The sequence below is a fragment of the Patagioenas fasciata genome, chromosome 7 (genome assembly GCF_037038585.1).
Source record: "Patagioenas fasciata isolate bPatFas1 chromosome 7, bPatFas1.hap1, whole genome shotgun sequence".
Classification (NCBI taxonomy): domain Eukaryota; kingdom Metazoa; phylum Chordata; class Aves; order Columbiformes; family Columbidae; genus Patagioenas; species Patagioenas fasciata.
The window spans coordinates 33705253-33723547 of NC_092526.1; the positions used below are offsets into that span (position 1 = coordinate 33705253).

General features: G+C 39.3%; 1 protein-coding gene across 5 annotated transcripts in view; it reads left to right on the plus strand.

Moving 5' to 3' along the window:
- Window positions 1-18295, plus strand: part of UBE2F (ubiquitin conjugating enzyme E2 F (putative)) — an 83505-nt gene that overhangs the window by 28329 nt on the left and 36881 nt on the right. For all 5 annotated transcript variants that reach the window (XM_071811291.1, XM_065841331.2, XM_071811290.1 and 2 more), the window contains 2 exons: window positions 2941-3011; window positions 9256-9313. In XM_071811291.1, the coding sequence (XP_071667392.1) occupies window positions 2941-3011; window positions 9256-9313 (129 nt within the window). The remainder of the gene's footprint in view (window positions 1-2940; window positions 3012-9255; window positions 9314-18295) is intronic.

The following is an 18295-nucleotide window of genomic DNA, read 5'->3' on the forward strand; positions in this document are numbered from 1 at the left end:
TGGTGGAGCCAATCTGTGTGGAAAGATACCGTGGTGAGAAAAGTGAGGGTATTGATATTTAACTTTTGAGTATTTAAGGGCATTAAACATCTTTGGAAGATAAATTATTGTTTTATCTGTTCTGAATTATTTTTGAAAGTTTCAAATTCTTTTTTTCTCTCCATTCTTCACTTGAAATGCTAAAAGAAATATCAATTTCTACTAGTATATGAAGGCTTCCTCCTCTCCTATGCAGGGAGTGTGTGATGTACCTGTTCCACAGTTCAAATCACTTTGTATTTCATGATATTTGGGAAGAAAAATGGCTGATCCCGGCTTGCATATCCATTCATATGTGAAACTGCCCTTAATATGTTGCGTGCTTTCCCAATGTACTGTTCTTTATATCCTTAGCAGGTATAAAGACTGAAGGAAAGACTTCTTTAAGAATGTAATGTATTATTTGCCAGATAGCCTGGGGACTGCTTTCTTTGATGATGGGATATTGTGTCAGAACAGAATGTAATTGGTACTGGTACAGATGTTGCAGAGGGATCACGAGAAAACTGCAGCAGGATTAGTTAATTCTGTACTGTGTCCTCAAGCTACCATGCCATTAGACATATTAAAACCTCTTGGTAAACCTGTCACTTGGCTTGTTAGGAAACAGCTTGGATGTTTATGAGCTTTTGTGTAAAGTGAGAAGGAGTTTGTTAGTGTTTGTGCTTACAAAACCTGCTGGGAATGTTGCTGTCCATACAGACATCAGAGGAGGCTGTGGAACAGCAAGCAAAATATTTAATGGTGTACACAGCAAATGCCTGTAGCATCAAGTCCTGCTGCCGGACCTCTGTGTCTGCAGCATCTGTTCCCTAAGAACTGCTTTTTTGGTTGAACAGCTCCCCAGAAATAGAGGTCAGTGGGAGATGGGAGCAAATGTGTGGGTGCCACTGGTGAAATTATGGGTGCTAGAGACTTGGTGCTTTAAGAAATGAAACCTGGTTAATAGTATGGATATGGTTTAATGTTCACATACAATTTAACTGTCTGCCACTGCAAGCCAGGCCTTGTTTGCAGCTCCCGTGGTTTTGACAAGTTATGTTGTCAGAGTAGACAGTCTTAGGGATTCTCTAGTTTAATGATATTTTTATGACATGAGGTACCTTGGGCAGTGGTCAAAAGCTGGAAATTTAACAGCAGAGCTGCCAATCTTGGCCCTTTTTCTGGCTGATATGTTAGTTGTGGAAATGGCAAACTGCAATCTATATTCTTGTTAATGTCTCTTTTTGGGGAATTATGTTTTGTAGAAACTGCAAAGAAAAAAAATGGAGTTGGAGATGTAGGGCAGTTTTGTCTGAAGAGAAATGTTATGGTAGTGCTGCAGCCTAAAAATGGAAGAAGGAGAGAGAAAGAGAAAATCTTTGTCTTACTGTCAGGAGTGTGTTTTTCTGATTTTTAGCAATGAAAAACACTTTTGTGAAAAGATAAAGGAATTCTTTTGTTTCCATGATACAAAAAAATGAGACACCAGTTAATTTGCTGTCTCTGAGGACTTGGGGATTATTTTTTTAAATGTTTAATTTGTCTAAAGCTTACTTTTTTTCCTGCTCATCAATACATTCCTTGTTTGAAGATGCATATGGTAGAAATTCACTCTTTTATCTTGATCTACTGACATGCAATAAATACTGCTGCTTTCCCTTTCTTGAGAACTAGACATAATCTTTCAAAACAACATGAAGATGTAGCTAATGAAAAATTGTGCTGTTAGAAAACTTGTAAGAACAACATTTGTTTTGAAGGTAAAAAGTTTGACTGTTTTCTCCGTGCCACTTAATTTTCAATAATGCCATGATCCAGCACTGAGACAGTGAGCATCCCTTGGACAAACATGAAATAAGAGTGGAGAGAAGTCAACGTCTACACTATAAATTGCAGATTCATTGTGGTGATAGATGATGCTTCTTCTAGTGCTGAGCAGATATGTTATTGGTAGCAGAGTACCATGCATATTTTCTTAGTTAAAAAATACGTCACTAAAAAGATAACTGGGAAGTTGAGAACAAAGCGATGAGAAAGAACACATCATGCCACTGTGCAAATACAGCCGTTTTGTCTCTTGACTGAGGACTTCATGAGAAGCAGTGAAGGAAAATAGTTCCACATCTACGATATGTGATTTAATTGAAGTTATGAAAGGTACTGCTCTGTGCTGATGTATTCCAGTACACTTACTATGAGAAATCATCTGGTTGATTGAAAGCTGCAAAATGTAATTTGGAGAACATGGGGGGAACAACGTGCTGTTGCTAAGCTACTGGAAATTTTATGACCCACTCTTTATTTACTTCACAAAACTAGAGCAAATGAGACTGTATTTTAAGAAATTGTATTTCAAAACGTACTGTGGAATTCAAAAATCCGGTGATCTTGCCTGAAAATAAGTCAGGTGGCTTTTTATGTTAGGGTTTTAAGTTCAGATATGATACACCTTCTTGATGTTTTTTGTGGTATGTTCTTTTGACGTGGTTATCATCATTGCATCTCTGCAGGTTTTTAACAAACCCTGGCCTTGGATAAACCTTGGGGGAAAACACTCAGTAGTTTTGTGGTTTAAACTGTTGTCCTGCTGGTTAAGTGTAAAGAAACTGAATGATTTGGAATGTTTTCTTTGCCCTGAAGGAGACAGGAGAAGAGAATAAATTTTCTTGACTTTCTTTAAAGTTATGTTTTTCTAAGAAAAACCCTAATACCAGCCCAGCTTTTGTGAAGAGTTGAGAGCAGCTGAAAGAGTGGAGAAAGCTGGTGTAACTCCTGTAGGTTACGTTATTGGTGTCTTTAACATACAAACCTAGACTGTGAATATCAAATATATTTGACTTTATCGTTTCAATGACTTGTGATGTGGTTTTATTTTAAGGGATAATGGATAACATGGTAATTTGTTTTCTCTTCTGGCAGCCTCCAAAGGTAAAATGCTTGACAAGAATCTGGCATCCGAACATTACAGAGACAGGAGAAATCTGCCTAAGGTAGCAGCAGAATTCTGCTTTTGTTTTTTTTTTTTTCCCCTTTTTGTTTTTTGTTGTTTATTTGTTCGGTTTTTTTCCTAATGGTGAAGTTTTATCTGTGTGCTATTAAAACATTGCATGTAATTTTCATGCCAGTGTTTTTTTTTCAACAGATCGTGCAAATCAGTGGCATGTGACCCGTAGGAAATTAGAGATCTACTAAAAAGTATTGTAGTTTCTGTGCATTAGAGATCATGTAGAGCCTGGCTTTTCAGGTTCAGACTTAATGTTTTGTCCTGCTTGGGGTATAAAATGTAAACTCCAACCTAAACATATCTTTGTTGTTTGTTTTCTCCCTCTATCCGTCCTTGGGCCCTGAAAGGGCTTAAGGCTTTACTGGTTTAAAGCCTGAATGTGTTAAGTGCTTGAAACCATTTCAAAAAGGAAGGAAAAGGTGTTTCTTGAACTTTGATGGTAACTATTTGTTTATTTTTAACATTTAATATCCACTATAAACACATGTACCAGTTATAACAAAATGGAGTTGGGAGAGTGTAAGTCAAGATATGAAACTCTAAAGTTTTACCAAAGTGAGAGGCTTATGTTGCTGGGTGGTTTTGGTTGATAGTAGTAAATGTTTCATTTTCAAAATCAGTTTCTGAAACTCTGTAATTTCAGTGTCTCATCATGGGTACCTGATGGTGAAATTGTCCGGAAACAAAACATAAACTGAAGTGGAAAGCATGACTGTCATTTTTCAAGTTAATGGAACATAAAAGAAAAAGTAGATGAAGCAGAAGCAATGAATATAAGTGAGATTGAAAGCTGTTCTAAAAATCCCAAACCATGTGTAGCAAATTAGCACTTAAAGAAAAAAAGCTGAATTTTTCCTCTAGATTTAAAACTCATTTTAGTGGTGTGTTCAGGGTCCTGGTGGAAATTAAGTTTTCACAGGGCGATCTGTCAGACTTCTGATAACAGCTAAAGAGCTGGTACCAGTTCTTTGGCCATAGTTACCTGGTCGGCTCCACACTTCTGCGCAGCTCATGTCATGGAAGGGTGATGGAAACCAGACTGAGGAGGCTGTGATTGTCTTTCTGGTGCTTGATAGCGCTAGACTGCAGTGGAATTACAGATGGGAAGGAGCTGGTGTCCATAGACTTTACCTCACTCAGGGACTGTAGTGTTTAAAAGCACTGGAAAAACCTACTAAATCCTCGGAGACCACCTACAAATCTGGTTGTCCATAGTTCCTTGGAGTTATATGCTGGTGATACAGGAAGGTTGTTTTGGGAAATATGTATTGCTACTTTTAGCAAATTTGCCAGCCCTGTGGTGTTTCTTAGTGCGTTCTAGGACTGTTGCATTTTACATGGCTGAACTTGTCGCTTGACAGTAGGGAGACTGGTTTGAGGATCATGTATTTACTGTTTAAATTCACCACAGTCCTTGTGGTTTAGTCAGTGGAGAAAGCTTAGGTACTTTGAGTCAAGTAGCTCAAGTAAAGGAATGAATAATTGAACTGTTTCTAATGGGGGAAGAAGACATACTAAACACCAAAAGATAGCTAAAAGTTTAAACTCTGACTACAGTGCAACATCTTCTGAGGTTAAATAAAGCCTCACATCCTTGAGGATGTTTCACTGTTTCTTGTCTTTAAATGGCTTTAATTATGAAGGATGAATGTAGTGTTGAAACACCATAATTCTAATAAAGTCAAGTAATTTTTTCAGCATCTGCACTGAAACATCAGCTTTATTTGATTGTCAGGTACTTTAACATATCAAGCCTTTGAAATGTCTTACCGTTTAAATGGAAAAACTAAAATAACTTAGATTGCTTTATGCCTGTTATAATGGAGAATGCACTCTAAATATAGCACCTGCAATCAACTTACACTAGAGTCTTTACATTAAAATAGCTTCAGTTATTTTTAAAAGCAGAAAAAACTTTCTATCAGTATTTTTCCTAACTGTCTTTTACTAAACATACCTCACACTATGGTATGTATTGGTTTGATAATCATCCCTGAATTAAAACGTACCGAATAATTAAACTTGTTGTCAGATGTAATAGTTTGGAGCAGAAAAAGAATTGTTTTCTCTGTGCTTTATGGATCACAGTTACTTCTTACCATGTTATCAATGGACCATATTAATTAGGTCTGGACCGTACTTGGGGATGTTGCCTCCACTGCACATGTGGGTAGAAAACATCAGGATACCTAGAAGGGATATTCTTGCTTACCGCATATGCCAGTGACTGCTTTCTTGACAGTGTGTAATGCGTGTCACTGAGGGTTTTTTCCCCCTTATGGATGTGATGTGTGAGGTGTTTTTCTGCCTTGACTGCATAAGCTTTTAGACTAGTTTAATCACTCAGGAAATTTCCCTGCTTCTCTGCTACATGGTGAGCTGGTCAGTGTTGTTGGATGTGCCCTTTTTGGCAATAGGTGGTCATAATTATGGCATCAGGAGGCGACCAAACCTTATTAAATGGTGCTGAATGGAGTAGTGTTTGAAGACTGATTAATTGTATCATCTAGTATAGCTCAGTATTGCAATTTCTCCAGTTATAAAAGCTGATTAAGTTGATTGCTTGTTTCTGTTCCCCAGTGCTGTTCCCAATATCCTCAGCTGTGCTAGTGTGGAAAAAAAAAAGCTCTTTAGAAAGCTTTTCTACACCAGTTGCTCCCCTCATCCAGTCTGTAGCATGGCCTCCAGAATGGTTGCACTGGCAGTGCTGGGTTGAGCAGGGGGCAGGTAGCAGAGGTGAGCAAGAGAATAACCCCTCTCATGTGTCCCTGACAGAGGAGGGTTTCTGAAGTGGATTTACAGCTTTTTAAGTTTAACTTCCCTTGAATGATACTTTCTGTTGGCAACAGGCAGGCAAAAGTTCTGCTGAAACTGACATTTTATGTTGATAAATGTGTTTATCCAAGATCTTTACATAAAGCAGGTTTTCTCCAGGACCAATCTCCCCATTACAGTAATTTTTAGTCACTTAAGCTGTAAAGTGTGTCAGATGGAGTTTCGAGAAGTTCTAAGCTTGCTAGTGCCATACAATGACCAGTTCACTAGATGTTTTTGCAAGGTCCCTTTAGAATGTCGTATATTTAAAAAGAAAAAAAAAATTCTTAAAGCTTTTCTCCATTTAGAAATTGCAGAGCGAGAACGATTTGTGGAGATGAAAGCTGAGCAGCTGGCTGGTCGCATCAGTGGCTGTTTTGGTTACTACAGCTTCAAAAGTAGCAATTTTGCAGTCTTCCCATAGAAACTTGGATATAGTCATAGAATCATTGAGTGTTCTCAGTTGGAAGGGACCCACAAGGATCATGGAGTCCAACTCCTGTCCCTGCACGTGACAACCCCACAACTGATAAGGATTTGAAATCATGCTCTGGGAGGTTTCCTTAGATACAAACACCAGATGTTAAGGTGCTGTTATCAGTTCCAGCCCCCTCATGACTGAGCACACGCTTGGCTTTTCTCAGACCCTACTACAGCTGAAGACAAAGCAAATGGAAAATAGTGTTTTAGTGTCCTTCCTTCCTGGTGAGGTTCCCCACTTGACAAACTCCTCCTTGTGCCACAGCACTGTCCCTTTTGCCATTCCTGCTGCTTCGTCCCCAAGGCCAAATTGTGCAGTTGGTTTACCCCTCTCTTTATTTTTGCAAGTTCATTCTCGGACGTTACAAGGGAAGCTTCTGAATCTTTGTTCAATCTAAATTATATTAGAGGAGTGTTCTGGTACCCCTATATGAGCTGGCAAAGTCTTGGCAATTTTAGAATAGTCACTTAAAGTACGGACATTTTCCTGCCCATCAGGTGTCTTGAAACCCTGGTAGAAAGGGTGGCTTTTGTGGTGTATCTGGCAGCTCGTCAAAGGCAGCCTCTTGAAGCACAGAGGGGATGAGGGAAAACTGCTGGTCATGCCATTTGAGCACTTTCTAGTAGTCCAGCTTGTCTATGGCAACAGGACCCATGGATAACAGATCCTTGAACAGAAGCTTGATGCAGATACTTGTTCATCCACTAAAGTAGCTCGTGATGTGTTTTGCGTATTTCTACTCGTTTAGGTGTTCATTCTGCTGTGTGTATGGTGCTCTGAGAGCAGGTCACCATTCAGACCTCTGAACTGGCAGCTCTATCCAGGTCATCCCTGTGGAGAACATGAGATGTGGTTTCTCTAGACACCCTCCACGGGGAAAAGGTTTTGATTAATTAATGATCTTTCCTAACCTATAGGAAGAAGGAGGATGCTGCTCAAAAAATGAATTATATCACCACATGAGAAGTATTAGGCAAAGGTACATTGATCTATCTTCATTTGGGTTTTGCGCCAGAGCTCTGTGAGAGGTGTGAGTCTGCTCTCAAGTCCTCACTGCTGATGTCATCAGCTGGAGATGTGCCAATAGAGCTCTGAGGTTTTGGGAAGCTGCAAGGGTGTTAATGAGACTTAGCTGATATATGAAGGCACTTCGAGCTCTATCAGTGGATGTTTTTACACTTTTTTTTGTGTGTTGACTTATTTATCACTCTTAAGTTCACAGTGAAGTATATGAAGAGGCAAAGGGGAGTACTGTAGCAAAATTTTATGAGGAACAGGCATAAAGCAAGCTAAAAAGTCAGTTATTTGCTCAGAACCTGAAAATCCTGGCTTTTTAATGTTCAGCATCATTTTTGCTTTTACTTTTGTAATATGAACAAAAGTCGCAACCACAAAATGCTGGTTTTAATGCTTCTGAAATTAGTTTTGAGCTGCACTAGTGGTAATGGCACATTTTATCTCTTTTAAGGCACAGAAATGAGATTAGCAGCACAGTTAAGATGGAACAGTCTTGTCCAATACGATCGTCCTGTTCCTAGTCTCTCTACAGAGAACAGGATCAATGTTAGTCATAGTATATTTCCTTGAAATAAATCAGTACATTCAGTAAGGAACTGCATAGATAGCCTATATAGTCCAGCCATCTGCTGTAATTTAAAAATTACTTAATACATGTCATCCTGAAAGTTGGTAAAACCTAATAGTTTGAGACTCTTTCACTGTAACCCTGTCATTTCAGTAGTAGAAGCTGCTGGTCATCATGGATTTTTGTGCTTTGCTACTTGGCTGTACAAGTTTTCAGTTTGATTGCTTCCTAACAGAGGAAGACGTGGTTGTGAAAAGATACTTCAAGGAGTTTTCCAGACTCTTTCTTTCTCAGTCAGATTATTTCTTTTGTTTTCACAAATATGAGCAAGGCTTCAGCTCATTTCTCAATTACACCCTGGTCCCCAGTATTTTTACTTCTCATAACTGCTGATGTTTTGACCTGAAAGTTCCAATAATGTCTAACTGACTGAATACACCTCAATGATTTCAACTTGGAGGTCATGTAAAATTCCTGTACAGTATATGCATACATAAGAAAGTCTGTATTGTAGTTATGTTAATATTCTGTATATTCGTATTAAAATTCAGCTGCACGTATTACAGTCTATAAGGAACTTTTTCCTCTTAGAAGCAATCTCTCTTGCCCAGAGCAGTCCTCATTGTGATTTCTGGTTGGGCATGTATGATGCTGAGTTTGTAAAGCCTTAAAATGTTACATTTGCAACGCAGCTCACCTGCTGGAACAGGACTGTGGGACACTGCCACTAGACTTTCCTGGCCTTTGTCCCCAGAGGGCTCCAGATGCATCTGCTCCTGTTACGGCTGTTGCAGAACCTTCCTGAGCAGAGACCGAAACTATTTCACTTTCCTATCTCTGCTTTTATAAAGCTGAAGTCCTCTCACAGAAGAGAGGGTGATAACCCTCTCTTTCTAATTAGATATCCCACCAAACATACCCTTTTATTGGATTGAAATGTGCCAGATTTGGTGAGAGATGAGACATTCTGCAAGCATGTCTCTTCACCAAAGATAAACGTGTTCTAAACTAGAGCACATGTGTCTGTGTTCTCAGGGGAAACTAAAGGTTCAAAGTTGAGACTGTATCACAAGGATTTCTGTGACAATTATTTTGCTTGATGAAAGTAATTAGGGTTTTTTGAAAAAGGTTGAGCTCAGATCTGGAGATTTGTAATGACACTATGTAGAACGTAATTCTAGGAAGACATAGCAATTCTTGTGCTTTAAAATCCCAGTACCTAGACATAGTACAAGAGATAATTCTTATGTTACAATTATTTTGTAAATTCTTAATGTTTTCTGAGAAGATTTCTGACAAAGGTTGTTTAATGAGAAGTTGCACTGTATGATATGTGTGTCTTTTTTCCAGTTTATTGAGAGAACATTCAATTGATGGCACTGGCTGGGCTCCAACTAGAACATTAAAGGTACTGTTTCCTTTTAGATACATACATTGAACTAGATAAATATTTGAAAATACTTTCATAGACTTGGAAGGAGACTGATAAGGCAGTTTGCTCCAGAAACAACTAAATATTTTGTCTTTCAACAAGTGTTGGTGGCAATACTGAAACAATAAGTACAGCGCTAACTGCTTCTAGAAATGTTTGCTAGTTTCAGCATAGCTGCACAAATACTGCTTTGACTGATAAAACGTTTTGCAGAATGGTATGACTGCAGATGACTCTGAGAAACCATGCTAGGAAGATTGGTCTTGTTTTTTCTTACCTGGGCAACAAAGGACCTTGCTGCTGGAAAAGTCTTGCAGAGCACTGAGCAATAATCTCCCTTTTGCTTTTATGGGGAACTTTGCCAGAACTGGTTCTTGAAGAAGGTTAGCTATGTTAAGTAGATGAAACGTACACATGTTGGCTGTTTGTTTCTTTTCAGAAGGCAAATTGAAGGTTACTTTTACCTAATATTTGCTTTCCTTTTTGGCACTATGAATGAGATATTTGACTTTTTTCATCTGTAAAATCTCTTCATGAGCATCTGACGTTCTGGGAAGTGAAGTAGAATCAGTGTGTGTGTTTTGTGGGTTTTCGTAAACATCCTTTCCCTGTTTTTTTTTTTCATTGGCTAGTATGATTTTGTTTTGTCCTTGTGTTTGTATTTTCATATTAGATTAAATCAAGACACTAACTGTGTAATTAAGTTAACTGGTTGTGTTCCTGTCCCTGTGTTTCATTCCCAGAGAAAGTTTCGGGACTACAAATTTTAAGCTTCATCCATTAATAAATTAGTACAACAATATTAGAATATTGCAACTGGACAAGAATGTACATACACTTTTATCTGCTCTCCAGCTTTGTTCATGGTATCTTTCTTATAGAGATTTTAATACTGCTGTATGCGAAGACTATGGGTGGGAGTAGCTGTTGACATTGTGTGTACTTAACTTCCTGTCCTTGATAATGATGGAAGATGTGTATTAATCATCTTTTCCATTTTATTCGTGCATCAGTTGGCTAATTGCACATGGTTAATTTCATAGAATAAACACCCTGGAATCTCAGTGACCAGGAGACTCAAATTACTGCATATTATGAAGTATTTTAGGGCATTTTAACCTTCAATAAGTTAAAGGGGGATAAAAAAAAGCCTTCCACAACCCAAACAAACAAAACCAAAGCCAAAACAAATGAAACCCAAACAAAACAAAACCAAAAACCACCAACAAAACCTACCACAATACCAAAACAACCAAAACCAAACAAAACCCAAAAAAATCCCCACTAATGTCATGGGTGTTGAAATGAAAGATTCAGCAAGAGGAAATGACATAGTAGCTTAACTTGGATTTTGTTAATCCCCCTTGGATTTAATTTCTTACCAATGGGCTTTGAAGCATCACAATTGCGAACTCACATTTTATAGCTTTCAAGAAAACCTACCCCAAATTGCAAAGTTTTCATTCTTTTTTGTCTTCAGAGTCTCAATTTTAAGTAAATGTGCAGTTTCAGTAAGTGTTCTCTTGTCATGTTGTCACTTAATGTGATTTGAAGTTTCATCACTGAAAAATAAGCACCACATGTGGATCCTGACTTGCAAATGTGCCTTTGTAGAAACGTTGTTGTTACACTGTGCTTCTGGCTCAAAAGGAGCTTAAAAAAAGTGGAGCAGAAATAGCCATCAGGGATGTCAATGAGCCACAAGCAATATACCCCAAACAATGTTTTTGCTTGGGATACAGATTGTAAGTAGATGATAAGTAGCATCTGCTGTCAGTCTGTTCTTTGTGGAAGATATTGTTTGTTCATTCTGAGTGTGCTCTTTGAAAAGACTAATAAATATTGGAAAGATGAGTCTCAGTCAGAGCTGGGGTTCCTGATGGCCACTATCAGGTGCTATCACAGCTCTTCAGCTGACTGTCACCTGTGAAGCTTCATGCGTGCCTTTCTGTGTGTTTTGAAAACTGATTAGTGTACAAGGCTACACATGCTTCTGAGATGGAAAATATGGAATTGTGCCGATTTATTGACAGTATGGCCACACAGAGTCACAGAATGGTTAGGGTTGGAAGGGACCTCTGCAGATCATCCAGTCCAACCCACCTGCTGAAGCAGTTTCACCCAAGCAGATCACACAGGAACGTGTCCAGGCGGTTTGAATGTCTCCAAGGAAGGAGACTCCACAACCTCTCTGGGCAGCCTGTTCCAGTGCTCTGGCACCCTCAAAGTAAAGAAATTTCTCCTCATGTTTAGACACAGTCAAGTTATTTGTTGGTGTGCATTACCAGTTGTGGTAGGTAAGTGTTAACTGTACAGTGCAGAATTACATGAAACAGTGAGTGATGGGTGGCAAATGAGAGCCATGAGATATGACCCAGGTTACCTTTATCTATTAAAATGCCACCTGTACCCACCAATTCAGCCTTCCTGAATTCGTTGTTTCCAACACTTGCACATTGTGGTTTGGAGAACCGGCTCATCTCCACAAGTGGGATATTGTGTGAATTTGCACAGTAGTGCTATGGATAGTATCTGGGCTTGGCCAATGATGGGCTTGAAAGTCAGCACTTCGTATTCCAGTTGTCAATAGCATGAAGGTAGCCTGGTTTTCTGAAGGAGCAGTACCCAAATTTGTCTGATAAAGCACTCTAAAAGACTGCTAAAATGTTGGAGAGTGAGCATGTACTATATTTCTGTGACAAAAATCAGCAGGCGTTACTAATGCAGCCATCCTGAGTGCATTAGTAAAACCATTCAAATAGATAAAAACCTAAAAAGCCACATGCAGAAACCAGCTACTGCTCAACGTTTTAGAAGGCTGAAGTTTTAGATTGTCTCTTCTTCTGTATCCTTGTGGTGGCAGCAGAGCTCTTACATGAAAAATCCTTCAAACTGCTGTGACCTTTTTAACCCTTTCTTTAGTAACAAATGGATAGAAACTTGAAGAGGCATTTAAATGATGCCTTTTAACTTTTTGAAATAAAAAAATGAAATCTCCTAAATACTCTTTAAAAAACTATCTGATAAAATATGTTTTAACAGTGTAGAGAATTCTTAAGGGGGGTGAGAGGGGAAGCTAACTCAATTTTATTTTCTAGCATTTTGTTGCACTCAGTGTCATCTCATCCATGATTGAATTCACTTTACATTACTAAGTGTTGAGCATTATCATTTTCCACTTCTTCCCACTACTGAATGCGTTTCCATGGACCACTGTGCACAGCAGCCTGTGTGCCAGCAAAGGCACTACAGAATGTGCTGATTCTGAATTCCTGTATTAGATACTTTTAAAATCAGGTTATGAAGAAAGTTGGGCTTTAACTCTGAAATAGATCATTCATAGGATACTGTTTTAAAACAATCTAGATATACTTTTTTAATAACTGTTGATGTGGTTATAAATGTTTTCTTTATCCATATAAACACTTCTGAATCCTAAATTCTTCGATAATTTCTGGCAGCAATTTGTTTATGACTTGCGTAAAAACCTGATACAAAGGTTTTTAACTGATCTTTGTATAATCTTTTGCTTCTTTATAGCTAGCTGTGAGTTAGCAACAGGAGCTTATTTACCTTTCTGTCTCCATTTTGTTATGTTCTGCAGCATTTTATTGCATACTTTTTTCCTCTCTAAAACTGAATATTCATAAAGAACTGCTAAAGTTACTTTGTACCTCAGCTCAGACTGACTGAGCTCGCTCTTCTCCTGCTTTTAGGTCTGATGATCAAAACTGTATTTTTCCAGGTGGAAAGCAAATAGGTGGTTTGAATTCCATTCTGTTCTCAGGTTTTTCTGCCACTGAAGATACCAGCTTTTAAATACCTGGTATGAAATAACGCTGTTGCTCCAATACCCTGCTTCTTCCTCCTCAGTACTTCCAGTTTCAAACTCAAAAATGCTTCAATAGCTCCTGTTTTAGTCCTCAACATGCACTTCCCTGTACCTTATTTGCCATGACTATCATCTACCTAGTTAATATAGCCCTCCCTAGTGCTCATCAGCTTTCTCTCAAATGCTTGTTTTCACTTTGCTATAAAATTATCTCGGGTGATTGATTTTAAAAAATAAAGGAAGAAGCGGATCTGTGTATTGTGATTGCCTAATTGGTTCTAAAAGTCAAGCTGTTTCTTCTGCAATTATCTCTAACAAACTACAACTGGAAATTTGTCCGTGACTGATTTATGAACCATAAAAATAATCAAAGCACACTTGTGCAACTCTGACTCTGGAGGGCTGAGCATAGTAATGTTAAGGCCTTTATCTTAAAAAGCATGGTGAATGTTCACAAAGAATATTTGGTGAGATATTTTAAAGAGCTGTCTTTTGTCATTTTCATGTTACTGCTGTCTGGAGACACAGGAGTGGGAATGGAAAGCATCGAGATAGTCTAAAGCTATAGATATGCAGACAGCTTTTTATATCCACCTATAGGAAAACAATATTTTTCTCAGGAATTTCTTTCCATAACTTCAGATACTATGTTAAGAAATAACTTGTTAGCTAATCTAATGTAAAAGGAATTCAGACTTGTTTAAAATAAACTATTGCTATTTGGAGTTTATCCAAGAGAGGCTTGTTTACTTAATTAGCATTTAAGACTAAATGGGAAAATATACCTTATTTGTTGCCTTGGATCTGCTGTTGTCTTCAGACAGTAAAATTACTTTATTTGAAATCATGCAAATGTCAAACTGTAATCGCTTGGAGAAGAAAATCACAGGGTCTTGACTTAATTTTCCAGTTACCTTTGCCTTGATGTTTAAGCATAAACCTGAGTGGCTTTAAAAAAGCGTCAATATAAGCACAAAAATTTCATTCATTGTCTTAATGAAAACAGGTGGGATGCTGTCAAAATTATATGTAATCAGCATAGAGGAATATTTTAAACAGACAATAACTGTCACTGTCTTTAGGTTGAATGGATAAAAGTAAATCTGTGTGTTCTGTGTTGTTCTTATTAATTCTTGCTGCTGATAGTATTTATTTTTTTCAGCCAGCATTATGGTAACATTGTTCTGCTATTGGTTTATTCAAATCCTTTTTGGAATGGGTCTCTGTCAAAGCATGTGCTTGTAAAAGCTGCCTTCCTGGATGGAGTATGTTTGTCCTCCACCCTGGTAAAGTGAGGAGGAGTAAGTCATCAAAAGAAGAAACCTGAAGGCTTCATGGCAGTGGCAAAGAGCACAAGTTGTGCAGGAAGAGAAATTGCTGGGAAGTCAAGCATAGCTCAGCAAGGAGATTCTTGATCTGTTGTTAATTTTACATTTATCTCCTGGGCTCTTCTTGCTTGTGATCACCAAGGTCACAACACTGAGCACCTGAGCAATTGTGTGATCTCAAAGGGGAGGTGAACTCTGGCAAGGTGTCTGCCTCCTCCTGGTGTACACCAGTATAGAGCCCCTGGAAACTGGGGAGAAACAAATTGTCCCATGTGTGCTTACAGTCCTTCACTGCATATGGGCTCCAAATACTGCATACAGTCTTCAAAAGCTACATTAGGCAGTAGAATACCTGTTTTTTTCAGGCAGTAGAATACCTGTTTTTTCAGGCAGTGTGCCTTCACCTGTCTTTGCTGATGTCATACAGAAATTGAGCCAGGTAGAGGTTGTTTCAGGCAATGTGTTTGTGCCTCTTGCACTGCTGTGCACATAAGTGTTATCTCTCACCCTTTATTCTCCGAAGACTTATTCTTTATTTGCTGAAAGGGTGTGAGGTGAGCACTGTGAGTCTTGATCAAAGGGATCTACCAAGGAGAGGAAAGCAATCCTGTTGGCCAGTGTGTGTCCCTGAAGATGTGGGCACTGATCTGCTGCAAACTGCTTTATGTTGCAAATAACACAGATTCCTTCAAAGCTTTATTCTGTTCTTGCCAGTGCCGAAGGAGTAGAACCCACAGTGCTACTGCTGAAGAGAGCAAGACCATTCTCTCTCTCTCAAATATACACACACACACACACTACATATATAATCTTTCTAACTTAATCCTACTGAAAGCTTTGCTCCCTAGCCACCCTATAGATGCATTCAGAAAAACAGAAATCAGAAGTGGGAGAAGTGCAAGGGGGTTGCTGATGCTAGCCAGGATGAGGAGCAGGCTGGCAGGATCTCCCTGCATGTGTCCTTGAAGGGATTTTCTGCAGGATAGGAGGAGTATTTTACAGTATCCTCCAGTTTCTCTTCTGTAATGATCCCAGGGCGTGGATAACTGATCAGCAAGAAGCTTTATCATGTGCTCCCAACTAAAGATCTGTTTCAGATACTCTCTAATGAGGTGGTTTGTGTCAATACCTCCCCAGCTCACAGTTGTCGTGAGGCTTGAGAGCAGGGGCTTCGTCTTTTATCTGCTGTGATGGTGTGCTCGGGTTCTCCTGATCCTTGTTAGCAGTTACAAGATCAGTCACTGCCTGATCCTGGTGCTCAAGAAGCTTTGGACCCTTTTACAACATGTGTTTGCAGTGGCCCTTCCTCACGGCCTGGGCTGCACACCTCCTTGTATATTCTGGGATACTGAAGGGGATATCAGCATTGCACAAGACAGCTCTGGGGAAGCAGTGAAACATGAGAGGATAAATACAGATGTAACATTAACTTAGGGAGTTGCAGCAGAAGGTAGAGGCAGGTACAGAAGAGAAAGGTTTTAAATCACTAAAGGGGTAGATGAGGAAAGACAAAAGAGTCACAACCATCTGAGGGCTGTTGGTTGTCAGCAAATATAAAAGTATGTGTGCACCGTCTCTTTCCGTAATATAAGAACAACTTTGGGCTGTTGTAGGAGCTCCCAGTAGTTCAGAGCCATCTTTTTGGGGTGGCTTGGAGGGTGGTAATCCACTTTGTTGGTCCTGCTCTTTATGTCCATGCTTGGTGCTGGAGCCCACATGATAAGCATCTGCAACAGAACATCTGGCCTGACTTTCTCCAGAAGTTTATTTTGCATACACCGGCACTGCTCTGACCGCAGGGGCAGCGAGGACAGTTGGGTGTTCTGTTTCAAGGTGGCACTGCTGCTCTGAACCAAGGACTCACCTGCTCACCGGTGCCCAGCCCTCTGTGCAAGCCCTGGTGGTTCCTACAAGGGCTGGGCCATCCATAGTGGCTCTGATGGGCACTGGGGACAGCCTGCCTGTATTTGACAGAAACCAAGCAAGGGAGACTTAGTTGTTACAATCAAATGGATTTCTGGATGTCCTTGTCGATCACAGTTTAGATGCGTATTTGTAGCTCTTGCAAAATGTACAGCTTTACCACAAGGTACTTTTCAGTGGTTCAGGTCTCTCTCTGTAAAGGAAGTCACCCAAAGAAAAGTGCAGTGCAAAAGATTTATGTTTCTTCAGTACCTTTACTCCCTAAAGTGCTTAAAATGTCCATTGTTACTGCTTTCATTTTTTTCTCTTTCTTCTTTGCCTCTGAAAACTGAATATGCGGCAGACAAACTTCAGACCCAGTATTTGGTAAAGAGAAGTTACAAGCTACTGAATACAGTCTTCTATGTAGATCTGACATTCTATTTTTCTTAAGCTTCAGGAAGTTTTTCTGTAGGGGTACATTGTGTTGTATTTTGCTTTTATAAATTGGCTTTATCAGTTTTGTAAGGAGTGATATTTTTTTTTTCTTCCTCTGTACGTGCCCAGACCGGTGAAAATACTTACACAAATCAATGTCTTGTATGAACCTTTGCTTCATAAAAGATTTGCAAAAATTTTCTTTTTTCTCTCTTTAATGGCTTCTGGCAAAGCTAAATCTTTGTTTAAATAGAGTAACTGTTACTACTAGCACATTTTTAAAGAGTGATTCAGTAAAACAGTGCAGTATGTCTAATTAAACCATGCTTGTTTTCCCCTAACTGTTGATTTCTGAATGTGCAATTTGCGTCAGCTCTAATAAGTTGAGTAGACTGGTCTCTGGAGGGCGATTGCTTTAGAGTTCATAATCACTGTAGTGTAGTTTCTTAAGAAACTACCACATAATTCCCCTGGGAACAATTTATAAAAGATAATCTGCTTGTTCTGAAGTAACTTTGGGTACAAATGTCAAGGAGTCAGTAACAGCAGTAAGGGATTTGAGATGAGTGCTCCTGCATACTTGGCAATTCACTCCTGTCTTGGTCTGGGAGAGGAACAGACTAGAATTGTTCCTGGGTTTTTTTCCCCTCTAGGACACTTGAGCACAGAAGAAATCGTTTTCCAGCCTTCCTCCTTTTTTTTGTGTTTGCTAACTGGAGCAGTTCATGCCATTTAAATTACCCAAAGCCCTCTAAGTAAGCGAGTGTTGTTGTGTTTGGGTGGGAAGCATGAGCTGAGATTGCAGACGCAGGAGAATTGAGATGGCCTTTGCGGCCGATTAAAGAAAGCTGACGTTCTCTTTAACGCCTTATTCCAAGTGGAAATGGTGTTTTACCTGCCACAAGAATTCTGTAAGATGCTGTAGCAGTGTTATATGCAAGATTAGAGAGGAGCAGGACAGGGAGAGGAAATGTAAAAGAGAACGTTTTATTTGGGAGAAGAAGCAGGTTTTTCATAAGCTAAAATGTGCCTACCTTTTCTGGCATGAAAACATACTCTTATTTTTTTTAACCCCTTGGACCAATGATAAGTTTTGTGCAGTCTATTAAATTATAGCGGTTGCACACAGGTTGTCAGTCCGTGGGGAGAAATCTGATGTGTTTGTGGAGGTGTGTTAAGGAGGCAGAAAGAGAAGGTGGGGCTGGGTGGGATGAAGGGTGCTTGGTTTTCTAGGCTGCAATGGACAGAGAAAGAAGCCGGGCTTGTTTGTAAGAGACGACAGAAGACGGCAAACAGAAGTGGAAAACCATCTTGAGCTGATGCGTAGACAGACAGGACAGCACGCTGACTTTTTGGGTAATTTCAAGCCCTTTTCCAAACTGTGATGCACAAAGCTTGGTACTTGTTTTATTGGAGTTACTGCTTCCATTTGTGAGGGGAAAATAAAAAGCTTCAGAC